The sequence below is a fragment of the Ixodes scapularis genome, unplaced genomic scaffold, assembly GCF_016920785.2.
Source record: "Ixodes scapularis isolate PalLabHiFi unplaced genomic scaffold, ASM1692078v2 PGA_scaffold3__209_contigs__length_174095766, whole genome shotgun sequence".
Lineage (NCBI taxonomy): Eukaryota > Metazoa > Arthropoda > Arachnida > Ixodida > Ixodidae > Ixodes > Ixodes scapularis.
The window spans coordinates 21,764,552-21,790,906 of NW_024609868.1; the positions used below are offsets into that span (position 1 = coordinate 21,764,552).

Consider the following 26,355-nt stretch of genomic DNA (forward strand, 5'->3'; position numbering starts at 1 on the left):
GGCGCCTTTTCCGCATTAAGCCTCCGACAGATTGCGGGCACCTCGGTTGGGATTCGAACCCGCCACATGGGGATCCGTAGGCCAGCGCTCTCGCCTCGGAGCCACCGAGGCGGCTCGAATGCCGACTATGACGTCAGCAAAGGTTTTCTCATCGACGGAAATAAGAGGAATGTACGGACTTCAATTTCGACGCTGTTGCCGAAGTTGGTTTCAAAGTGCTATGGTTTCAAGCTTCCAACATGCTTATTACAAACACCATCGAAATTGTTGTACGCATGGTCATGACGTCAAGAGAGGGAACCACACGAGGGCGCCACCGTAACATCTCGCCGCTAATAGCGTGTGCCTGAAGATTAGGAAGCGTTAGCCAGTTATTCCTTACTACTTGAATGTCGGGTATGGCATGAATATGTTACTCAAGCTGGGCGTGCACACTTACTGTCTCTTAGTGGAAAGCAGCATGCTCCGCACTCGCGCTGCACCGGTGCAGAAAGTGTAGGGCGGCGTACTTTCGGTCGTATCTCAATACACACACCGCGCACTGCCCTACACTTTTCTGCACCGGTGCAATAAGTGCAAGTAGATCGAACGCAGCTACTGTGTACAAACAAACCTGGGTTAGCTTATGCCAGGTGGGGGCACAAAGCATGCGCAGACTAGACCACCGGAAGGGAAGGCTTCTGTACGTCCGTCGCGCCGACAGCAACGCTATCGCTGCGGCGTGACGTCAGTGTCGTGCGTTGGTGCAGGGGCGATGCTGTAAAACCCTTTCTTTTCGCGGCCCCTATTTTTCGCGAATCGCTCACAGAGGACGTAATCAGGGCCACTGAATTTCGCGAATTCCAGACGCTCGCATTTGAAACTCTTAAAGACCGACGACCAGTTCGCGCTTTCCCCTTTTTCCCCGCTTCCTCCTCTTCCCCCTTCGACCCTGTCCACCGTTGCCTGTTTCCTCCTCCTCCATGGTGAGGAGGATCTTCTGCCTTGCAGACTCTCGAGTCTGGTCGTCGGCCTTTACGGACCGAAATTTTCGCGTGCCCCTAAATTTCGCGACTTTTTTCAATTCGGAAAATTCGCGAACATTAAGGGCTCGTAAAAATTAAGGGTTTTACAGTATTGTAACCTAAGCAGTTGGAAATGTGGGAAAGAAGGAAGTTCCTTTTTACCAGGAACCCCTTTTGTGTATCGCGTACGTCGCTCTTGTCCCCCAGCGTAAATTTGTAAAATGGTGGCTTTTCTTTTTTTCACTGCACGTAGCTTTCACAGCGTTGCGCACCGTTACTGTTATGGTTTGCTTTCTAATAGAAACACTCAAGTACGACGTAACATCGTCCGACATCGTGTTAAGTATCCCGTTATAGACTTCATTTGTAGAGCATTGTGATTGGTTCTCAGAATGATGTGCGGTAAAGAAGACGGCCAGACATATGGTATTGTCCAAGCCCTTTATAACAGCTTCGCAATCCTACTATCCTTGAGGTTTTAACCACCGAAAAAAACGTATACATTTCTCGCTAAATGCGAGTCTATTTAGAAAAACAAATCCATTTTCAGGCATTGATGCATTAACAGGGATCTTGTACGCGTACTTTTATCCCCAAGTGGGTCTGCGAATGAAGCACGCAGTCGTGCATCTGAATGAGGCTCTCTTTGAGAGCGTTCCTAAACTCCGCGGCAGACGTCGTCGAGCAGCTGCCGAAGCTGGACACCCCGAAGTTGACGGAATCCGACCGCATGTTGTACAGAACAAAGTAGCCGTCGGGAAACACTGGGCCGACTATCATGACGCCGTCGCACCGAGCGGAGACCTGGAAATAGTAATACATTTCAGATCAAGGCACACGCTTTAAAAGAGAAGTCTGCGAAATCACTTTCCTGCAGAGCACGAATACAGCTAATCGGGGCTAACAATAGACTCATCCCAGCAAATTGCAAAACTGAGAAGGCGACTTTTTTTATGTCACGTGTGCATGGACACAAGGAAAAAATATAATACGTCATTTATTGCCTCGCGCGTCGCCGAACGAGCTAGTGCGTGGCCGAATAGTTACCGTGCTTCGCGCGGAGGCCCCACGTTCGATTCCTGGAAGCGAGCGCTTATTTTATTTGTTCTTTCCATTGATTGTTCTCGTAGGTTCGAGAACCCTGTCGTATTATCGAGTTAGGAATGTTCTACGCACCGAACGTTCAACGCCGAATGTCCCAAAAGCCCACACGTGTAGAAAGTACATAGGGGCTCCGCGTCGCGAGCCGGGGTCAGTCTTGCCCCAGCGTTCGATCATGCTGTTTCGCCGCCATCAACGCCTGTGACGCAAGCCTTTTTCAATATTGTTTTGGGCACAAGTTCGCCCTACTAAACGTTTAGTTTGCTTCAGTTTTCGTTGCCTTATCAATTGTCATTTGTGACAATATTCATTGACTCTGTGCACGTCATTTTTTTTTATAATCATATGTTTAGTTTTGTTATTCGCTGAGATCCTTCTAGCATTGTTCGCTCTGATTGGATGTCTGCGTGTTCTGCGGGAAAGTGAACTCACATACCTTTTAGTAGAGTGTACTCATTACAACTATGTTTTAATGCATTAGCAATAGTACCCATATGACAGGGAAGAGCTGACAGCGTCCGCCTGCGAACAAAAAGGAAGCGCGTCGCGTAGAGAGGAGGACAGTAGGGAAGGGGAAGGGCGAGAAGGAGTTGACGTCACGAGGCGGAAGCCAATACGGGCTCGGATGCTGGAGCGTGCTTTAACTTGTAGGTGTGCGGAGCGCGTATGCCTTGGCTTGTACTAGAAAATGGAGTGTGAACCAAGCACTAGCCCTGGTCCACGTAGGCGGCAAAAAGATTAAGGGAAGATCCATTTGTGGATTCTTAGGGAATGCGTTAGCATGACCTTTGGAAACGCCACGCACGTCCCCTTTTGGGAAACGCGGACACTGACTTTGTGACGAAGCTACAAAGAGGCAACAAAAAATTTAGGAAGCAAAAGAGAAAGTCAAAACAGAAAAGTGAAGCAGTCAGCGGTAGCGTTTCCCAAGGGGGGACGTCTGTGGCGTTCGCCAAAGATCATGCTAACGCTTTCCCTAAGGATCCACCAATAGATAATTTTTCATTCTTATTTCTTTTTTTTAATTCAGGACGTGTTATATGGTGTATGAGATATGCACGGTGTACGGAGGTGTTTCTGAGATACCATCGCAACGTTTGCGAAAGAGCGTCACGCAAAACCGTCACGCAAACCATGATCTGCTAAATTTGGAAGGTGAGACATCCGGTCACCGCCAATTTAGGCAAACGGCTGTCACGTGTAGTCATCAAAATGACGGCGAAACGTCTTCAGCGTGACCAAATAACGCCAGCTAATGGGACGACGTCGAGCGATGGTGACTCCAGCCGATGAGAGTGAGCCTCGCGGTTAGCGCCTTTCTCCCATTGGCTGGTGTAAGCCTCACGCCCATTGGCTGGGGCAAGCGATCAGGAACCACGAATACAACCAACCCAGCGCATCTCAAAATATGCTGCACATTACATGTCTCCCGCCCCGTGCGCGTACACAATCGGCCTCTCTCCTCCCTTCTCAATCTCTTCACCACGCCTACACGCACACACATACCTGACTACATTTGTTGGGTTAAGGTACGTTTATTTTAGAGCGCAGCTCTTAGGCGCCCGTTTCCGGCTTGAGCGGTGTCACCGTCGGTGTCGGCTTCGGCGTAACCGCGCGTTGCATTACGGGACATTTCAAATAATAACGTCGCACGTGATGTCACGTGCGACGTCACGAAGGTCCTGAGGGACGTCACTCGTGAATTGCATTATGGGTAAATTTACCGCTAAATTCAGCAGAAAAATTGCGCCGCTAATTTTAGCGGGGACAATATTCCATTAAATTTAGCGGGGAATTTTTTCTGCTAACGTTTGCGGAGAAATTTACCCGCTAAATTTAGCGGAAAATTTTCCCCACTATATTTAGCTGGAAATTCCCCCGCTAAATCTGGTGAAAAAATTTCCCCACTAAATTGAACAGAAAAGTTTCCCCGCTAAATTTCCGCTCTAAATTTAGCGGGAAATTTTTTCCACTAAATTTAGTGGGAAATTTTGCGAAAATTACCCGCTAAATGAGAGGCGACCAGGAGAGGAGGGGGGAGGGCACGGATGAGGAGAAGGAGCATACACTCCTCTCCGCACCTCCCCCCCCCCCCCCCCCCCCCTTTCCGCTCAAGAGCTGTGCTCTTATTCAGCGTTACAGGGCATTGTAAACGTCTTTCATTTTTTAAAGCATAAAATACTAGTTAACGGTGCCCCCAGTCTCAAAATTTTGTCCGTCCGTCGTCCATCCATACGTCCACTCCCCGCTGAATTAAGTGGGGTAACTGAATTGGTGCTTAAGTCACATGATGCCAATTTATGCCATGGTGACCTAACGTCACGTGATCTACACACCGATTACGTTTCCCCAACAAAATCAACGCGGAAATCGATATCGAGTGACCTATACACCGATTCTGTTTCCGAGTAGTAAGACACGTTTACACCGTCAGAAAAACAGGAAAGAAAAATAAGCAAGAGTGGGTCGATGGGTACAAGGCCTCGACGCCCTGCCACATGACGCATTCAACACACAAAGAGAAAGCTTGATTTGCGCCTCCAGGCCCGACTCAAGCACAAAGGCTAAGAGAGAGTGCAAGGTGTCGGCATGGATGTCTGGTGGACCGATCAAAGCTGTTCGCATCTTCTGAAATACCCAAAAAATGTGGCCTCAAGCATCGTTCTGAGCATACGACGACGACGACGACGAGGACGACGCCGACGGGTCGCAGGTGTACGGGGTGTAGGGTAGCCAATGGCAGCAGTTTAGGCCTTTTACTTGGTACACGCTATACCTTGTTCACCCTTAAAGGCCGACTTACAACCTCGGTTTTCTTCAGGGAAGATAATCCTCTTAGTGCTCATCTCTCCTAGGCTGCAAGGGGGAGTCAAGCAAGTCAAGTTGGGGCAAGGTAAAAAAGTGGAGAGGATATAGGAAAAAAGAAGGTGTGCAAAAGTGGAAAGCGGGAAGTGTACGTAGGCCTTTAAGTTGAGTCTGGCAGCCAAAGCTACAATCGCGAGTTTCTTCTCAAGCATGCACTATTGAAGGAGACACCAGTAAATGTGTGTTGCTAGTTGAAAGAACTGTACTGTCCTTGTCCCTAAGTGTTTGTATTCTTTCTTTGACTCCTGTATTTTCACCAACACGCTCTTTCATCTTTGTCTCTTATATTTTGAGCTTTGTATGTCTTGTCCATGTCCCACCTTCAAACCGTCTGAATTCGACCCTGTAAGGTTTTTTCAAGCAGCGAGTTTCTTCTCAAGCATGCACTATTGAAGGAGACACCAGTAAATGTGTGTTGCTAGTTGAAAGAACTGTACTGTCCTTGTCCCTAAGTGTTTTTATTCTTTCTTTGACTCCTGAATCGCGAGCTAGCCCGCGCTCCTGGCTTTGAGACGTGCATTTCTAGTGCTAGTGCTCGTTCTGTGGAAGAGCACTTCTAAGCAGCGTCCCCAAGCTCTCGTGCCTGTGGCATTGGCTGTAGTGTCAGCTTAAGAGGGCGCGGTACCTCTATTTATTCGTCCGTTTCAGCCACCAGATGGCGCGCGGCTCGAAACGTGGTTGAACGCGCAACTTCTAGATGGCGCCAGTATCGAGGTGTGAAAAGGCCCGCGTTATCCGCTGCGTGAAATAGATCCTGAAATGTGCCGTGTTCTCCCGGCGGAGGAAGTTTCTCCTTCCCTCGCGCGCGCTTGGTATGTACGCGCGGTGGCCGAGTCCGGCCTCTGCGCTGTGTGATGCAGTGGGTGGCGCTCGTTTCTGTTCGGAGGTAGGAATAAAAATGCCGGTCCCCTTTTTTACGACGCTCGTTTCTATAGCTTGTTTTTCTTCTTTTCTTTTTTTATCTCAAGTGACCTACAGTACCGCCTGTTCGAAATCGTCCTTTGCGGTGAGCGATTGAAAGTCAGGTTAGCATTTTATTTGGGTCAGCACTACACGTTCAATGGAGACCTCGGGCGGCGATGTAAATATGCATTGCTCCCCAAAGTGTGTCCAAGGTGCGCAATGACAATTGGAAAGAGTATTGAAGGCGCGCGACCGTCGGTTGGTAAAATACGTGCGTTAGATTCACTTATTCAGTCTAATCATTTTTGCCAACGTCTTTTATCCGTTTCGACAAATGACATGGTCGAGTCTATTGATAAGCTTAGCTAGATTGGACGTACGGAGTGTCCGGGCTTTAAATAAATTTGCTTCGTTTATGTGAATGAATAACTGTTTTCTCTTTTCGTGTGCTCGGTGCTATGCAAAAATCGCTGACATGTTATGGTAGCTCAGTGTGGCGGCGTTTTGCACGCTGACTCGCTATTGCATTCGCTGTGCACAATATGTGTTCAGATGGAATGTGCTAAATCGTATTTCCGATCGATATGATAGATTTACTTTGCTACAGTGTTAATTATATTTTCCCGATTTAAACTGGTTCGTCCCTGATCTGAGCCTAAGTTCAAATTCGAAGGGCAGACAGACTTAGCGTCGTAACAGCCGTAATGCCGCCCACAAAGAAATTAGTAGCATGAAAGAAAAACAAAAGGATACGAGGTGGCTCAGTGTTATAGAAGTAATGAGTGTGCAAGGGATGCCATCGTACGTGTTTTTGTTTTTGTTTTTTTTTAATTTTTCGCATTGCTGGTAAACGCTCAAGGTACCAGCAAAGACAGTGAGCTGGCGTGAAATTTCCATCGAGCGGAAAACGAGTGTCATTTTTATTTCATCATGCGCTTTCATTTTGATATGGCTCAAAATGGGCGCGAAATAGTAACAGGTAAGGCAACAAAATTTAGATGTTAGGTCTGGAGAAGCGCCATACTCAGCCGTGTTGGGGGCATCTCTCGCGAGTCAATACGGCAAAGGTATTGCGCGTCGAACTGTACGTGAGAGTTATCCCTTTCAGCGAAACCTTGATTTCGCAAAACTATTGTGGCTCGAGTCGTGGCATCCAGTACTTCGAAGCCACGAGCGAGAAATGAATGACAGTTGATTTTGAAGGACAATCGCGACGTGGAAACCCGTAAAAGAGAGTTCCAATAAGACGAGAGCTTCCCCTTCTCTTCAAGTGCGTGGGTTACGCTCTCAATCCTGCACCTGTGGTAACACTGCAGGCTCCTAAAATCGCTTTAAAAACGTTCCTGATCGCAACAACTTTTTTTTTTTTTTTTTGTCGAGGCGCTATTTTATTTCTTTTTTCTTTTTGTCTACCTTGATACCCCATCAGCGCAAAAACTACCATAAACTAAAAAAAAAAAAATAAAAAAATAGTGGCCATACAACGACAACGCACCCACTGGGACCCGAGTCAAGGCAAGAACAACTAACTACTAAAAGGGGAAAAAAATCATGTTCGCATACACAGACAGAACGCCTCCATCGAAAGAAAAGAATCATGCGCTTGTTCTGCCAGTCTCGTTGTGCGTCTGTCAAAAGCCACAAAGGAGGAAGACAATCAGCGCCTACACCACTCCCCTCCCCTCTCCCCCCCACCACCCCTAAAAAGAAGAAAAGAAAGGTTTCTTTCGTGGAAATGGAGCGTGCTGGTTAAGTTACGGTGTTTGTGGAGAATAACATAGAGGCTCGGGGTTTTGGGCCTGTGTCTCCGCAAGAAACTGTTCCACGAGGACATCAGAGGCGTCTTCGGATTTCAGTCAAGCAGCTGGCCTGCCCACTACAAGATCACCCAGATCGCGCGAGAGGAGGTGTCATCGGAAGTTCGCCTCATGCAGGCTCTGCTCCCCACCACCATGTCAAAGCACCTGGGGGTCGGCTTCGCTTCCCAGCCCCCTTACCGGTTCCTCAGGGAGTCGGCGGCTCACCTCCTGGAGATGTCCTGGGTTCAGTTCCTCCGGGGCCTGAAGACCAGGATGGCACAACACCCCAAGCTGCAGCTCGAACCACCCATTAACATCTCGAAAGTCAAGCTCTCGCAGGCCACCGAGGCCTTCCTGTCACAAGGACCGAAGTTCGCTCCGGAGCTTCCGGTTTCAAGGGTCGACAACCTGGCAGCGGTGCACGAGGTGGCCTCGAAGATCCCGGAGGCCAACCGCCAGGATTTTGTCAGCGCCGGCTCCAGGACCGTCCGCTTCCACGGAGGCGGATCCACCACTGGGAACATGGCCCGAACGGTCATCGAGGAGTTCCGCCAGGCGGACCTTAGGCTCCTCGAGGCAGACAAGGGGGGAATCTTCGTGGTCCTTGACAGGGACCAGCTGGACCAGAAGACGTCGGCCGCCCTATGTAAGAATTTCAGGCCCCTCAGGGCCCGGCCTTCTGGCTCACTTCGATCCGAGGCCAAAGCCCTCTGCGACTCTCTGAACCTTCCCTCTCTTAAGAGCTTAATCAGCCTGCCTTCTCAGCAATACCTTTCTATCTTTTTCTCGGCCAAAACCCATAAACCAGACATTCCACTCCGCAGCATTATCTCTGAAAAAGGCTGCTGGCAGAGACCCTTGGCCTTGTTTCTACAAAAGCAACTCTCAGTCCTTGATCTCCCTCACCCCTTCCGCATTGACAACTCCTCAGCCTTGATAAAGCCCCTAGAGGAACTCCATTCCGCCCAGAGCACCGTCGCCGTTTTCTCACTTGATATAGTCGACATGTATTATAGCCTAGATATCCCCACCATGCTCTGTTTCATCAGCGAGGCCATACACCTCCACGGCGCGGTCAGGTTCCAGAACTCAGCGGGGATCTCCGTGTCGGGGTTTCTGGACCTCATCGACCTCTACCTACGCTCAACCCTAGTGGAGCACGAGGGAAGAATCTACGCCCAGAAGACAGGGGTTTGCATCGGCTCGTGCCTCGCCCCCATCTTGAGTGAGATCTACTTGTTCTTCGTCGATAGGCGTGTTTCCGAGGCCCTCACAACTCTCGCCCAGGGCACTTCCGTCTTCCGATATGTGGATGACTACCTTATCGTTCACCAAGCCACCTCAGATCCTAAAAATATTGAGCAGATATTCTCAGATAATTCGTTCGGTCTAAAATTTACCAGCGAGGCCCCCACACAGAACGGACTACAGTTCTTGGATCTTCGCCTTCACCCCAAGGATTCCGGCATTTGCTGGTCCTTCCAGCAAAGATCTTGCAAACCAGTGCTTCCCTTCCACAGCAACCATTCAAAAAACGTCAAAAGCGGAATCGTTCATAACCTCCTAACCTCATCCCGATCCAAGTCATGCTCTCACTTAATCTCGACGAGCTGCTCCCTACAGCTCACCCGCCTCGTCAAAGCGGGCTACCCAAAAGACTTACTTGAGACCCGATTAAAACGCATTATGACAGCCCAGGCCTCCGGCACACAACCTAAGAGCAGGCCACGCGCATCCCGCTTCGCGTGCATTCCATACGTGCACAACGTCTCCCACAGAATCAAATCGTTAGCACTCCGACATGACACGCAGGTGTTCTTTTCATGTCGCCTCAGGCTCTCCTCGCTCTGCAGGAAGGTCAACAACCCAACCGTCCCAAAGCCGTGCTCCAAAAAACACGCCACCAAGTTCGTTCCTTGCAGACAGGCCAGCGTCTACTCGATCCCGCTCGGGTGCGGCGCGCAATACATCGGCCAGACAGGCCGATGTCTAAACGACCGCCTAAGGGAGCACGCCAACGAGGTACAACAGGCGGCTTCCAACCCATCCCTCCATTCCCTGCACCCAATTGCCCAGCACGTCGGTTCGTGCCCCTCCTGCGAACCAGAGTTTCCGGCCACCACGACAGTGGGCACACACAGGTCAAGATACGGCCGCGAGATTATCGAAGCCTTCGCTATGCGCCATTCACCGCAAAACATCGGGTCCCCATCGCTTTGTCTCTCCGACGCCGACGTTTCCTTTCTGCGTCCGGAGTTGCGACAAACGTAGGCGCCTTTGAAGTAGGGTCGCCCTTCCCCCCTCAAGGTCACTTCCCTTATTACCCCCCCCCCCCCCCCTTTTTTTTGACTTCGGCGTGCGCTGCCGGCTAAAAACATGTTTCTCTTTCCCTCCATCTCCATCCTCTCTCCACCCCCACCCTCCCTTCCTTCTCTGTCCTCCTCAACCCTTCCAACTCTGCGCGGTGACTGTCGCGTTCGGTGACGGGCGTCAAAATAAATGTATGCTGCCAGTTGGAGAAACGTGTCGTCCTGTTTTCGTCCTCTATGTTATTCTCCACAAACACCGTAAAGGTTTCTTGGGCGCGCGCGCGGTCGCCCAAGCGATGACCTTGGAAGGGTATGCGATTGTAGCACGTTTGTCCCCCGGTTGTGCCCCTGTCTCAAATGCCACGGTCCGTTTCTCCCAAGTGCCCGTCTTATCTTCCCGAGTATCAACTCCGCAGTGATTCTGAATCATTCCGATGCTTTCCAACGTTGCAAAACTGTTAGACGAATATTTGCACAGAAGTATGCACTGTTCGCAGAACTATCTAAGGCGCTAAAATTCAAAAGCGCCGTGTTGGATTCGGGAACTCGTGTAGGTTTAGCTCATTGTTGGAACATTCTTATTCGCTCGATGAACTCCACAAAACGTGTAAATATTAGAATGAACTTTCCAGAGAACGATAGTTGTTGTCGGGGTTCCAGGCGACCGGACAGGTCGCAATTATTGGCTGATTAAAAATTTTATTTCATAATCACAATCGTATCATCAAGGGCACGCCATTTTCTCATCACTTCTTCTACGAAAAGAGCTGCTGTATTCGTAGCACACACAGACGGAAACGGTTGAGACTGTGCCCAAATAATATCTTCTTTTGGCAGGTACTGCGCAGCGATTACACACAATGCCTCTAACATAAACATGCTGCTCCACATGTCTATTCACAAGATGCAATACATCGTTCTACCAACTTTGTCGAAATGGGCATGAAAGCGCGTAACCGTCACTTTTTTGAAGTTCTACTTAGAGGTGAAGTGTTTACCGTAAAAGTCGTTAATTATTTATTTTTTTCCGTTCCACTACAAAGCTCGATTCATTTGAATTTTTGTTTTTATATCGTCTCTACAGCGCTTTTACGTCGGTACTTTCGTGTTAAGGACATCACATAATGTGCGAAAAAAACAACAAAAAAAACCGGTAGGATCGATGGTGCATAGCCTTTTATTTTGTGGACATCAAGAAAAAAAAAATATAGTAGTTGTCTTCACTTTGCACTGCATGTTTTAGCACGGAAGTTCCTATTTGGTTATGATGTCTTTACTTTCTTAAAAACTGTATACAGTAATTTAAATTACCGAATTACAAAAACATCGAAATTGTATAATTGCTTTTCGTTGGGACGCCATGACGACAGCGACACTCGTGTTCCCTCGTGGTTTTCGCCAGCATTTCTACGATGAATTGCCAGGATCGCGAGATGCAACAGCGTGGCACTCCGTCTTCTGTGACGTCATTTGTTGCACTTCGGGACCATTTTTGATGTATGGCCAGCATAAGACGCTAAACACACCAGTCGGAGACGCGCTGCAGGTGCCATAGTACAGCTCCTAAAAGTAGCGGTCACGTGCTTTGCTCCGCGACTGTGATTCCCTCACAGCAGCTCTGACTGAGGGTTGCCAAATTACGGTGAAACGGAGTATAGACAAAACAGACCGGAAACGAGCTGCCAGCATACGATAGTCAAACTCCAACAAAAAGGATTAGTTTCTTCCCAAGCTGGACGACATTTACCGGGCATCTTTAGAGCTGCGAAGCTCAAAATCACGCGTACTCATAAGATTTTTTTTTTTCGCGTGTTTGTGATTTTTATGATGTCCTGCAAGCAAGAAAAAAATATATATGGTGAAGTCACTCCGAGGGGGTACCGATAACTGCGAGCCACGAACATGAAGGATTCGCTAACATCCGTCAGGAGTGTGAACGGTAAATCGTCACGCAAACATATTCTCACAAGCTGCAAATATTTATTTGGCTTAGCAAGTAGAATACTAGTATACTAACGACATGTGATTATTGTACACAAGATACCATTTCTCGGTTCTTCAAAACCATTTCCCTAGTCTGAACGGTCGCGCTACGGGCCGCGGCTAGCCGTGCCCTCGATAGACTACGGAGCTGCGTTGTGTCGTCTGCTACTGTACCGCCAAGAGGAGAGCGATAGCTCTGTGTGCTCCACAGATGCGTGTTGCGGTATAACTCTGTACGTCTGTAGAGGAAGACAGAAAGATAGGCTCTGTGATTCCCTCCTAAGCTAACAAAAACAAACATAAGTATACTCGTTTGGACTGAAAGGTTTACAAAATAGTGACCAGGCATTGAAAAAGCATATGTCACAGAACTTGGTTTATGAAATGGCATCATTGTTTCGAGCAAGAAATCACCTGCTCACCACTGGGACGATGAAATCGTCACTATTTTTTGCGTCAGGTATATTTGCGCTCATGAAGAAAAATCGGAACACATCCTTCTCCCAAAGTCCTGTGTCGAATAATAAACACTTTTTTAAACATCTATGCACAAATAACTCATTTTTTTCTACACTTGTATATACACGTTAATTAAACGACGTCAAACCGCATTTTTGATTAGATCTTGATGTCTACACCAACTACATTCATATTTTTTAGGGCTTTATTCAACGATAACTCAAACTATAGTTAATGGAACACGATGGCTCGATCTCAACAAAAACCTCAACGTGCGAAGCTTCCACAGACGGTCGCTTGCGAGTATTCTCAATGTGAGACTTCAGAAGCTTTCGCTTGCCATAGGGAGCTTGCTTTCGACTACAGCACTGCCCAGGCCCGGAAAGCGCGGAGCGCGCTGCTGTGGGGAGAGGTTGACTTACAAGATGACGTGTTACGTGGTCACGTAAGATGGCGTCATTTCGTGCAGCGTTATCACGTAAGATCACGTCATTTCGTGTAACGAGATCATGTAAGATGACGTGTTTGTGTCACGTGATCACGTAAGATGACGTCAGTTCGTATGAACTGACGTCACCTTACGACAACGCCAACAACATTAGTGCCGTCCGGAACCATTGACCTTAGAAACGCGCCTCTTCGCTTGAAGAGCTGATATGCGTTGATTGTTATTTGTTTCTTTTGCCTACTACAGACCATTCAAAAACTCGCTTTCTGGGTGCCACCAACTTCGTCTACTGGGCTGTAAAGCGCGTTCGAGCGTGCGCAATACCTCTCTAGGCCGAAAGATTGTACACTGAGTATGAGTTCACAGCTCAATGACTTAGGCATTTTTCGTCAGGATAGATGCTCCCACGAGAAGAGCGTAATGGATATGTGAATAGAATTGGAAATTTGAAATGTTCTTGTCCAATCGCATTTTTCTTTGGTTATCAACGCTTTTTAGCGTCATCACAAGACGTTCAACCCATAATACACTGGTGATTAAAAAATAAGCACCGAAAAACATGCACCGATTTTCGCTCAAAAATAAACACCGGAAAAAACATACCGTAATCATTACCCATGTCACCTTTTTGGGTGATATGTGAATTTCCAGAAGAACAGCGAGTTATCACCCTCCCCTGGGAATACCCTGACTACAGAGCAGGCGACCCGTTTTTCCCCGCGTTAGATTGCGGTGACCACGAACCGTACGGAGGTCACAGGACGTCCGTGAAAAATAAAAAGGAGGCAAACAACGATCTACTCTGTGCACGCTTCATCCTCGATTTCCACGAGCCCAAGGCCGAAGGACGTTTGTGTGAAGGATAACGATAAAATAAAACTTTGCGTAAAAAAAAAAAAGCCCGTTTTTAAAAGAAAAAAAAAAAGTAGAAACAAGCACAACGCGTTGACGGACCGCGAGGTTGTGGAACACCTCGCGGTCCGCTTGCCACAGGACGGTTGTCTTCGACCCATAGCTCCAAGGTGAATTTGCCACTTGCGAAAACACGGAGACCTACCCAGCGAGAACCAGGAAGGCAAGACACGCACACTGACGCCTCGGCGTGCAGAATGAAACAGGATACGGGCGCGGAATACGGCCGCGGAAGAACACCTCGCACAGTGCCGATCCGGCCGATCTCCGAACGGACGATTTCGCATTTCGTGGACAGCGAGCGCCACCGCACGGGAGAGAGAGGTACCTTAAAAACGACGAAAACAAGCACCGACACCTTGGTTCTTTATATTTGCTGTAGTTACGGAACAAATCGATTTACATGAATAATTTGAATATTATTCGATTCCGTAATAAATTTAGAAGACACTAAGCGCAATACCTCTTATGTTTGAATTTATATAATTTTGTAAATTCGCTCCGAACGCAAGAGTGCCGAATTAGCCAATTTTGACCATTTTCATGATTTTTTAAAGAATGTAATTAAATTTATGATGAAACATTTGCTGCGCTTAGTGTCTCGATAATGACTCAATGTCTTTAAAGCCAAAATTTTCAAGAAGATCCGCGCAACCTTTATTATGTGAGAATTTTTTTTAATTTGGTGAAAAACCTCATGTATTCTTTATGGGGCTCTGAGGTGCGCCCCCTCTTAAAAGTAAACGGAGTATAGGGGTATTCACTGGACGTCATATTCGTGGGTGCTGTTTAGAGCGCATGCTCAGAACGTTCGACAATTCGAATCCGAATGTTCGACAATTCGGATTTATCCGAAAGAATCCAAATTTCGAGGTCACAATGGCAAAATATTAGGCCAAAAAAGAGCATGATATTTCACGAATAAAGTTTGTAAATCACAGGTAAATCATCACTTTGTTTCCCTTTAGTCCTTTAACTGTAAGCGTAGAAGAAGCCACAAGAGAGAGCTCCGAGCAGCGTTACTAGAGCCACTCAGTTGGGAAACTGCCACAGAGCCGGCTTTAAAAAAGTGGCTCCGATCCGTACTCGAGAATCAAGCTAATGGCGATCGCAACGCCGCCATTTCTCCCGTAGCGTCCACTCCGGGAACGACACGTCGAGCAGTGTTGCCAGATGGTCCCACCAAAAAACCGCCAAACGGCTGAGAGGTATAGCCCAAATATAGCCAAAGCCATAAAAAAGATATAGCCCAAATAGCCAAATCTAAAAACAATGATTTTTAAGCCTTTTATTGAAAATTTTTTACACACATACAAAATACGTTACGTGTTCTTTTTCAAACCTCAAATACGCCGCTTTTTGTGTGCATTATGTCACTTGTTAATTAAAAAAAAGCTTCAGATGGATGAATTCGTAGGACCTCAGAAGTACCAAACACACGAACACAGCTGATTTGTGAAGCCCTGGAAAAACACTAAAATAACAAAATACAGAAGCAGAGAACACTGGGAGTTTAAACCAGAACCCCTAATATCTAAGGACCCGTCTATTTTTCTTTGTGTAGAACTCGTGTGTCCCCCCGTTCCAGTTTACGCTATTTTTGATTGTGTTGTCCTTTCTTGGGGTGAGCGATGCCTAAGAATTTTTACATTGCGCACCAAATCAGCGTTTGGAGAGTTCAGTCTAGGTCCGGGAAGAAGACGCGCTACCGGGCCTGTGGGAATAGTGCAATATGTTTGTTTTATTTGTTCCACTGCGCTGTGGGGAGAGCGCTTAAACTCTGCAAGCATTGCTTCTCTGCAGGGGCAGATTTAGAGGGGGGGTCCGGATGTCCTGACCCCCCTCTTGATTTCTGCATGCGTAAAATTTAGGGCGTAAAACGAAGGAGAGGGGAACAGTTCCTAAACATATGGCACGCTGACCAACACCTGACCCCCCCCCCCCCCCCCCCCCCCCTCAGGAAATTCCTGCATCCGCCCCTGCTTCCCTGCGCATTGTGAAAACCCCGAAGTGTGAAGCCTTTCTCCTTCATCTCTTTCCTCTAGACTAGCCGAAAGAGAAACAATTTTTTTTCGGAACTGATTAGAAGTTCGAAAATGAACTAGTCGAACCTCAAAGTTCGACCTCGAACCTGAGGTTCGCCAAGAGTTCGCCGCATCCTTAAGAATAGCCCAAAAATAGCCACATAGCCAACCACGAAATTTTGACGCCAACTAGAAAAAAATGTAGCCCAATTTGGCTATATATAGCCCAATCTGGCAACACTGACGTCGAGTTGGGCCAGGGCCGGTGGCGCCATCTCGCAGGGCCATCTCGCAGTAGCTATGTAAAGCAACTTTTGTTTTAACTAAAGAGTGGCGCTGTTGTCGTATTTAGCTCGGTCTTGGTGGACGCCAGCGGCCCAGGTTTCAACGGTGAGTTTCCCAACTGAGGGTTCTAGTAACGTTGGCTCCGGGCTTTCAGCGTCCCTACCAAGTACGCGCGCTCGTGCAGAGCAAGCATTGTTCAGGGCCACATGCTCGTGCTTCTAGCTTCGGTCTCACTGACACTTAAAGTGAAACGGAGTATAGTCGGCATAGTGGCATAGCCTCCTCTATACTTACAAAGCCTGGTAGTTCGACGTCGGAGCCATCGAGTGCCCGGTTGCAGATTTGGAGCGCGAGGATCTGGTAGCACAGAGCATTTCTCGAGGAATCTGGTATTCAGCGCACAGCTTTTGCAGCGGCGAGGACCCGAAACATTGTTTTCAAACCCGACGAGAAAAGAAGCGGTAGCGCGAGGAACGCGAGGAGAACGAGCGGACATTCCATCGCTCGGGAGAAGTGTGTTTCGGCATCTCGCCGCAGCGGGGCACCCGTTACATGGCTCTCCTCTCATCCGTTGTCTGTCCCTCTACCTTGCACTTTCGGCGGCCGCGTCTCATGGCGGTCTGCCAGGCTTTGACAGTATAGAAAAAGCTATAATAGTTTTGCAAAAAAAATATATTTTTTTTTATTTACGAAGGAAAGTTTTTGTTTCTACCGTCAACGTTCGTTCAGTACAATGGGCCAATGTACTTATGAACCACGACAAAAACTATTGTTCCGGTTTTCAGTTTCGACCAGGGAGGATGGATTGAGTTTTTATAACGGTAAGAGATGTGAACCTGTAGATTTCATAGGATGAGGACAGCAACTGAAGGCTTTATGCGTCCAAAAGTCCGACTGTTTTAAAGTCTATAAATACAAAATCGTTCTTATGAGTCATAACTAATTGGTGCGCCACTGTAAATGCCGATACGACCAACAGTTTCCACCCAAGATATCGGTTCAGTATCCCTTCAACTGAATTTCATGAATCGTATAGGACTTTTAGAGACGAAGGTCGCCGTCAATGTTTATGTATATCTTCTGAAGACTATACGAAATCTGCAATGTCATGCTCGCCCACCTGAGTCGTTTTGATCCTGAACCTCCTGGACAGGTCGAATGCTGGATCCTTGAATAGTGCAGGCAGCGGCATTCCGTTTTCCATTGCGATCATCTTCAATCCAAAAAGTAAACGGTCGATGCCAAGGCCGCTAATCGCCTTTTGTGTGAGAGAAAAAAAAATCAACAATGGCGAGTTATCCCGCGTTTGCCCCTGCTACGGCTTTCAAGATCGAACTTAAATATTTACTATAGTTGCTCCGATAGCTTGAGAAACGCACGAGGTGACTTATTGTGTTCACACTTCCTACCCTGTGATTCGCTCTCGGGCGTCCTTATCGGCGATCGCCGCCATTTCATTGGCTGCGCTAAGATAATGAGGTTCATGCATTTGGTAAGCTGGCAGGGACTGTATATATAGTCTCTACCGGCGGCGGTGCACTTCGGCTTCCGGTGCACCAACTGATCTCTATGTCTGTTTCCTGGATCGCGTTTGACCAGCCCCGCCTATGGACCGAAATGCGGTCACTGGCGGCCATCTTTAGGTAGAGTTATATCATCTCTAGCCATCTTAGTAATATGGCGGACAGCGCAATGGCGGCCGGGTGCCATAAATTAGCCGCGGATCTAGTACACTGTGCCGTGGGAGATATTTCGTGCTTGATTCAAGTAGTTCGACGACGCAGATTCTTGAAACCCGGCGTGAACGGTAGCCTCATCTTTGAGGACCCGGAGAAAGTTGTACGAAAGCGCAGCACCGGGGGAAAGCAGCGCAGCTCGCATCGAAAGCAGACTCCGTACCAGCGTCTGCTTTTTATGCTAATTTTGATGCGACTTTCGATGCGAGCTGTGCTGCTTTTCCCCCGGTGCTGCGATTTTGAGAAACTTTCACCGGGTCCTCAAAGATCGCGCTACCGTTCACGCTGGGTTTCAAAAACATGTTTCGTCAAACAATTTCAATCAAGCACGAAATATCATCCACCCTATTTTGACGGCAGCCTGCCACCACACCTGCCAAAACGCTGTCTGTCATGGATGGATTACAGTGGCTGCAGGAGCTGTACTATCGGGGAAAAATGAAATGCGAACAGAGGAGCGCGTGGCTCGCGGTACAGGCTGCGCCGCCTGGAAGTGAGCCTAGGAGCGAGGGTGCGTGGCCTACTCCGACGTGTTCACGCCCCTCCCTCTGCGTTCCCCAAGCTTCAGCAGTGCCCCTCTTAGTGCGCTGAAAACTATCACCTCTATCTTTGCTGGCTCAGCGCGTGCGGTGCAAAGAAGCTCGCCGCACTCGCCGAGCAGGCAAAGATAGCGGTGACAGCTTTCAGCGCACTGAGAGGCGCACTGCCGAAGCTGGGGGAGCACCAATCGAGGGGCGTGAACACATCGAAGTAGGCCACGCACCCTCGCCCCTATGTTCACTTCCAGGCGGCGCAGCCTGTACCGCGAGCCACGCGCTCCTCTGTTCGCATTTCATTTTTCCCCGATAGTACCTTGGCTAAAGGTAATATAACTCTACCTAAAGATGGCCGCCAGTGACCGCATTCGCAGAGCGGGCAAACGCGATCCAGCAATTGTCATTGAGATCAGTGGGTGCACCACTCTCCGCGTGCCGTCGTAGATGATTCAGGGAAGCTGTTGCCGACACCGACGGCCACGCTGCATCAGTAACCTCGCCGTCGGACACAAACTGTGTACCCTTTAGATGTTCCTGTATCTTGGAAAAAGAGTCAAGAGTCTGATGGCTCGACGTCCGCCATTACATCATATCTGACGGCATGTGGATGATAGTGCACCGACGCCGGTAGTGGACCGCCGTCAAGTGTGCTCCCTGGAAAGGGGAGATTCCAAACTTTCGTTCGTATGTCACAACTTTCGATTTCATCGCTGAGTACTAGGTCCGCTTTCACTACTCAGAAATGTTGTTCAAAAACGTCACTTCGATGTTTGTTTTTGTTGTTTTTTTCTTATCGGAATGGCGTGGTATCGAAATGGTGAGGTATCATTAGAGAGTTTTAGTAGATCGTTCCCATGACTCCGATAACGATACCCTATACTCCGCCACCGCCTCCCTTGTGCATGCATAGTATCGTTATCGGGGCTATCGGAGGTATCGGAACGATCTACTAAAACTCTCTATTACGGGTAGCTTGGGAAGGGAAGTCAACAAACATTATGGCGCTTTCATCGATTTGACCAGTTTCGTGTGCAAGAAGGATTATAATTCGAATTGTAATTATATATATTATTGACTGCTAAATATAACCCTAATATAGATAAATATATACGGGGAGTTTTATTTTAATTCAAACGGGTTTATTTCAAAAAATCTGCAAAAATATACGCGGATAGTGTGTGCGGGTTAGTTTTACGGCTAGGGGGACATTTTATAGGCTACTCATCTTCGCGATAAGTCCGATAATGAACAAAAATAATAATTAACTTCTTAATTAGTCAAAATAAACGTGCGGTTTTAATTATAAACTTGCTGAGTATCCTCAAAGACAACTAAATCGGTCAATCTTAGAACGACTCGAACCACGTAGGAAACGGGGGGGAGGGGGGGGGGGTGCGTCAAAGTTACCAATCATGTAGCAGGCACAAAGCTACCTACAGATAAGAAAAAGCTAACGTTAATCTAATCATTCGCGTTTCCCCGCCGTCAGCTTTACGCTTGCTGCACGAAGTGTAAATCTGCTGCACCCCCGTGTTTCCCACGTGGTTCAAGTCGTAAAATTGACTGATTTAGGTGTCTTTGAAGATGCTCAGCAAGTTTCTAACTAAAACCACACGTTTATTTTCACTATTTAGAAAGTTAATTAATACATTTGAGTAAATATTCAGACTTATTCGGAAGATTAGCAGTCTATATCATATTCCCTAGGCCGTATAATCCACCTGCAAAAACTGCATTAGTGTGTTCTTTACAGATATTCTATATTAACTTGTCCGAATGAAAATCACACGCCCTGTATTATTGTTATTCTTGCATTTTTCAGCAAACACAAACACAGTGTTTCTGTTCTCTATATTGTAAGTTGTGTGCAGCACTATTGATGCCACAAGTGCGCGCGAAATTCCGTAGGAGAACACAGGGATACCTGCGAGAGAAATACATATTTTAAAGCCACTTGCTCAAACCAGCCCCTTCTAAAGCGCTTCCCTAAAATTCTCCTGGAAAACAACCATCAGAATTGTGTCACAATTTCGCACCCCGTGAGGTATCATTCTTTAATCTAACATTCAAACAACCACAAAGAAATTCACTGAAGAAGCCTCGGTCGGAAACTTTGTATGGGGAAGTTAAAAGGGTGTCGTTGCCGAGCAAGAAAAAAAAATGAACAAAATACAAATTGCATGACGATATGTATATATGGTATAGTTATTATACTTGACGTTTGCAGTTTTGTAAATCCGAACACATGAAGGAACACTGAAACAATATCTGAACTTGTCACGAGGGCTAAAGTATTAAGCTGATCAAAGCAAGTTATTGCAGATGTCATTTGTAGTAAGTCAAGTCCAACCCTAGGAACATGTATTCATTTACATTAGAAATGCACTTCACCAAGCCACAGCCCCGCACAGACCTTGAAACTTTTTTTGTTTTTGCAAGCTCCTTTTAACAAGTTCTCGAGGCTACGCTCTTTCTCGATAGCCAACAAAATGCTGCGCCAGTGACATGGTCAAACTGGCAAGTCTACAGATGCTTGAAATTTCGCTTTCGCCGAAAGTGTATATGTCATTTAATAATACTTTTTCCAGCGGTGTGACTCTTATTTGTTGCATTAAACATACGTTTAAAACAAAATATGGCCCGTTTTAGTACTGTATCCCCACAGAACCTGCGAGTGGTTGTTTGACTGTGGCTTCTATCTTGAGTTTTCATCTCCAAGTTCAGTGGTTCTCAAATGGGGGTCCGCTGATTCCTTGGGGTACGCGAAGGCACTCAAAGGGTCCAAGAAGCTGCCTCATCAGGCAAGCCCGGCAATGAAACTTTTTTTTTTTATATTGACATGGAACGATTAAATTTTTGGGTGGGTTTTCTCACGTGTATGCCAATCAGAGAAGTGTACTTTACACTAGCGCTTAGTTTTATTCGTTTATTAACTCGTTATCATAATTAACCTAAACCATTCCCTCCCTTTCACCACAAACGGGGTCTTTTATCATATTTGCCGGTCCACAAGGGGCCCGCGAAACATCAATGGTTTAGAACCACTGTCCTAGATAAACCGGAACGACGCACACAAAACGGTGCTGGAGGTTTCGTCATAATGCAGAGCTCCTATCAATGGCACGCAACTTTCGAAATTATTTGTTTCCCTTTTATGTAAGTACATATTAAAGTCTTCATGTGGGTATAAAAGTCCGACTTACAAGAGCAACATCGCGTTTGTGCTTCGTCACTGCTCTTCTGAGGCTGATCTCTTTTTCTTCCATGCCGGCAGACGGACTTTCGAAGACCTTGCAGAAGGACAGGCTTTCTGTCGAGGATCCCCGGACCCCTTCCGTTCGACCGTAAAGGAAGTTACGTAAAGAAACACTTTCGTGTAACAAACCCGGAGCCTTGTTCATTCTGGAAACATCATTGTAATTTTTTCAGGTTCTGCACGGAATGCCTATAGTACAGTTTATTTCCGCGGTAAAACTCTATCGTAGGTATTTGTTACTCTAATTTGGGATCGTTGTTCTACTACTAGGCATGGAACGCGTGCTGGATGCCGGGCGTTCCGAAAACACACCGTTCCGCTCTCATTTCGTAAGTGACTTTATAGTGAATTTCAGATGCAAATTACGGTGCCTGAAGCGCGTCTTCGACTGCTGTGTTAACCGCCATGTACCGCGCATGCATCGAAAGCGGTCGGAAAGTGGCAACAGATTATGCCACAGGAGCCGGCGTGTCATCTTGTCGCGGACGTCGCGATCCTAGCGGTTGGTTGGTTGCAAAACTTCCGGCAGAAAGTACGAGCGAAGGCGAGTGTCGCTGTCGTCGCCACGTTCAACTTCCGGCTTATGAAGCTTCCGTGAACTGTTAGCGGCTGGAACCTGGAGCAGAACAGGCGTCTGATCGAATCCACCTCCACTACTGTGACACCGCCAGGAGCGTTTCGGACGTATACGATCTCATCGGGCAAACATGGAGGGACCGTATTTGAGGAAACGTTAAACACACCAGTCGGTAATGCGTTCGAGGCACCGTGGTCAAAATGCGTTGAAGATCGACTAATGATTATTTTACAGCGTCCAACAGGTGACATGGAAAAGCAAGGAGTTTGTTTCGAATTCTACGTGCGCCATGACAAGTACTTAGCCGCACGAACCAAACTCCATATCGCGTTTTCTGCCGCGCTGTCCGAGGCAAATAGACTCGCAAACTCATACTTTTCTCTGTAAACTGATTTTGTTGGACAATTACTCGCGAAGGGAGAGCACTTTCTAAAGGCACACACTTGGGTGCTCGATTCCAGCAATGCGGCACTGAATTGTTCAGGTAAATCACTAAAGACTCCAAGAAAAAGTCTTTCTGAGACTTGCATTTCAAATGCCGGGTACTGGCAGTTCACTGGCGGCTGGCCAAACAAACCCTGTAATTTATACTCCCACGTGTCTACGCTTTGACGCACAGCTGTAAAGAAAGAGCAAATCGGATGTGAAATACACCGTACAGCGGAAAACATACCAAGCTTCGAGTATATCGCATTTTTCGAACGTAGGTGCTACTGATGCTTCATATCCTACATATGACAGCTGTGTTTTCCGAAACCAATGCCATCTATTAGCAGTTATGTGCCTAATAAAAAGGCAGAACACGCGGGGATCTCTAATTTCCACGAGGAAAGACTAGAGAGGGTAAATTATCGAACACGCAGGTACTCTTTTCTAACGAACAGAAGCGAGCGTTTCTAATGCGCTATGATGCCTAACGAAAACAGCGGGTAAATTTATATTGGTAAAGAAAGCAAACATTTTATATTGCAATGATCAACAGACTTGAACATGAACGTTTGACAGCAATCTGTTTGATTGAGAGAACAGTAATTAAGAAAAGAACGTCCAACCAAGTCCTAATTATGGACCGTAGTTTTGATGCCCAATGGAGGCTTGGTTAAACGACCCTCTTTTTATTAATAAACAACAGTCACTTTGAAGGCTGCTTTGAAAAACGGTAGAGGGGAAGCCGCTAATGATAACGCAAAGCCTGTATCCTCTCACAGCTGACATTAACAATCGCTATAAGAGGACAGCGTCACTTGTGTAGGAAGTCGCCCTAATAAACCCAAATTTTTGTTGGTGCTCGCGTAAAAACGATTGTAACCCCCGGCTTCCAAAACAAGAAGCTTTGAAAGATTGCTGAAAATTTGCCCGGTTGGAGTCGGCAATGTAGAAGGGCTCTGAGACACACACGTAACCGTAACCTCCGCCGACACACACACAAAAAATTTTTTTTTTTTTTTTTTTTGGGGGGGGGGGTCGATATATTTAAAATACAAACAAAACGCACAGAGAGTGCAGTACTGAAACAGCCCCTGGGTGCTCGGTTGTTATACGAATAGCTATCATCGCACCCTAAGATGGATAGCATTGCACTGTTTTTGAGTATTTTTTTTATGTTGCTTGTAGTGCCCTTCACAAACAACTTCAAAACTTTTTCTAGTGCATTTTGAAAAAGTAGTAAGAAATGAGCGTGCTGATAAAGAAATCAGAAACGATAAAATGTGAACACACAGAGGGACTGAACGTCTACGTATTATCTCAATGTTTACAAACTCACAACTCAACTTGCGATTTTAGCACCCCAGCAAGCGCGTTGCTTGGGAAAGTGAGCGAAGCACGCGATATGTACGAGGGATTAAAATGGTACCAGCCAGAAGAAGTTTTGTTCTACGCTTTCTAGGCAAGCGTAGAGTGCCCCAATGTCTTTTTGGTTAGGGTGATGCCATGCCTACAGCACGCGCTCACAGCGAAAATACAAAAAAAATCGCGGAAAACGAAATATGGCTCTGGCACAGTCAGCGCCACGAGCGCGTGCAGAAACATGCTCTTTCACGCGCTTCAGAACAAAAAAATAAAAATAAGCGTCCGAAACAAAATGGCCAGTTGCCATCACCCTAAGCAAAGCGCACATGAAGGCACCCTAGGCTATAACGTAGCTTCCACAGAGCTGGAGCCCCACGCTGCCTTGAGAGAACTCAGCTTCGTCTTGCGTCTGATTCGCATCCGATCGCGCAGCTATAGCTTTGACGGATTTAATTAAAGCACAGGGGTAAGCAAGGCGTGCTTGAACAAACCACGCTCTCAAGGCAAGCCTTGATAGCGTGGCGCAAAGTACTTGACGCCGAGAATTGGCGGTTTAGCACATCTTTTTTAACCTACTTTCACAGCTTCATCTTTAGATCTCCAGGTGCTGTACAACTCTGATTCATGCGAGCCTGCCGTGGCAGCTTTCTGTTTTATCCGGCAGGTGCCATCAATTTCGCTGAAATTTTCAATGGCAAGTCTTGAGAACAGAAAATGCTAAAGAGGAGAAACATACGGCGACTCGCTAAGATAAGTTTTCTTTGCGTCCAATAAGCATAGCAAGTGTGTAAACACCAGTGTTTGCACAACATGGAAAAAATCTGCGAGCAGGACTCTGTTAACAGAAGTGCCCCAATGAGCTCAACAAAGAGGATAGACACGTACTTATAATATGCCAGCTGAAACGCCATCTGCACGTAGCTATCTGGACTCATTCCGAGTGACTTGATGAAATCCTTGCCGTAGTCCGGAAACTTGTAGATCACTTGGTCGATGTCCTCTCTCAACCTGAAAATATTTAAAATGCATGACACGTTGGGCTCCCTTCCTGCACTTTTCCAAACTTCCGGTTCGGGACCCGTCAAACTTTAACTCCGCGTTCTGCGTCGGTCATACGTTCTTGAATTCAATTCGTTCTCCTTCAACGCTTACTACTACTCAAAATGTTTCACCTCACCTTTGCCTAACACTCCCTGACATAAAATACAAGGGAGGGAGTTACTTCGGTACTTTTACGTTTACGCCAGCGTCCACCTAGAACCACGAAATGCTTGCATGGTGTACAATGTATAGCCTCCACGTGCATCAAAAAATCGAGCGAACTGAAAAATTTCATTGACGATTGTCGGCCATCTTGACGCTGATAGAACAAAATAAAACCGGAAAAATTTCGAACGACCACATGAAGTGTGTTGCGATCAACAGCGCAGGTGTTTCGTCATTGAAAGACCGGCTTTAGCAGATTTACTTTTGGTCAATGTGCTTTCGACTACTTGCTTTCCTAAAGCATATATTCGAAAGTTTTGCTTTCAGTGGAATAGCTTCTAGGAGATGTCCTTTTGATGTGTGCTTTTTCGGAATGCTTTTACGAGATATACTTTTGTACCGCAAAACCTTCAAGAATCTCGAAGTGGCGGTGGCGGCGGCCGGTTTCGGAGCTGCCGCCGTGTGGGCGGCGTCGAAAAGGAGGGGGAAAAGGAAGAGAGAGGAAAATAAAGCGATACCACGTAGACACAGTCGGTATACGAAAAGGCAGCTAGCTCTGCGCCTACCAGTATCCACTAATCATTTCAACAGGAGCTCGACGCTTTGACGCCCCCGCGCTCTATCATCTCCCCCTTTCCCTCAGTAGCATAAAAAACATTTAGTTGTAGATTTGAGTCACCTTGAGTGAAAGTGTTTTGCGTTATCGATGTCTTGCATCATTTCCGAAGACAGTTCGAACTGCAGCCTCCTGGGGATCTCGTCCATAACGACGCCAGAAGGATCAAAGTGTTCTCTGCTTTTCCTGAAATAATCAGCGCATACCTTTATAAGCTTCTTTTCTGGAAATGACTCGTTCATGCCGCAAGCTTTGATAAAGTAGATAAAAGAGAAAAGTGGCAGAAGAACAAAGTACATTTTGATAACAAAATAATCAGATAGGCATTCCTAGGTAAGTCGTGCATTGGAGTAATGGTCACAAGAAAGTTCAAATCTAACCTATTCTTCTACACACTACCTTTACCCTCTTGTTATATACTTTATTAAATATTACCGAGATACTTGAACTCCCGATACGCGAAACGGCTAACGTCTTGAGTAGGAAATAAAGAAATAAATGCGTGAAGTTAAGGTATGGCGTGGTCTATTTCTGACTCGTTTGAA

At 46.9% G+C, this 26,355-nt stretch overlaps 1 protein-coding gene across 1 annotated transcript; it reads right to left on the reverse strand.

The window, feature by feature from the left end:
• Positions 1-1,565: 1,565 nt before the first annotated feature.
• LOC8038315 (carnitine O-acetyltransferase) lies at positions 1,566-24,986 on the reverse strand. Its single transcript, XM_040220490.3, has 4 exons — positions 24,874-24,986; positions 21,568-21,766; positions 17,213-17,350; positions 1,566-1,808 (listed from the first exon to the last, which is right to left on the reverse strand). The coding sequence occupies exons 1-4, from the start codon at positions 24,921-24,923 to the stop codon at positions 1,566-1,568; spliced, it is 630 nt and encodes a 209-aa protein (XP_040076424.1). The 5' UTR covers positions 24,924-24,986.
• Between the last annotated feature and the right edge of the window lie 1,369 nt (positions 24,987-26,355).

Coding starts and splice junctions, on each gene's coding strand:
- LOC8038315 (XM_040220490.3), bottom strand. CDS start 24,923: ATGAGTCCAGATAGCTACGTGCAGATGGCGTTTCAGCTGGCATATTAT. Junction 17,351..21,567: donor ACAAACGCGATGTTGCTCTT/GTAAGTCGGACT, acceptor CTCACACAAAAG/GCGATTAGCGGCCTTGGCAT. Junction 1,809..17,212: donor TCAGGATCAAAACGACTCAG/GTGGGCGAGCAT, acceptor TACTATTTCCAG/GTCTCCGCTCGGTGCGACGG.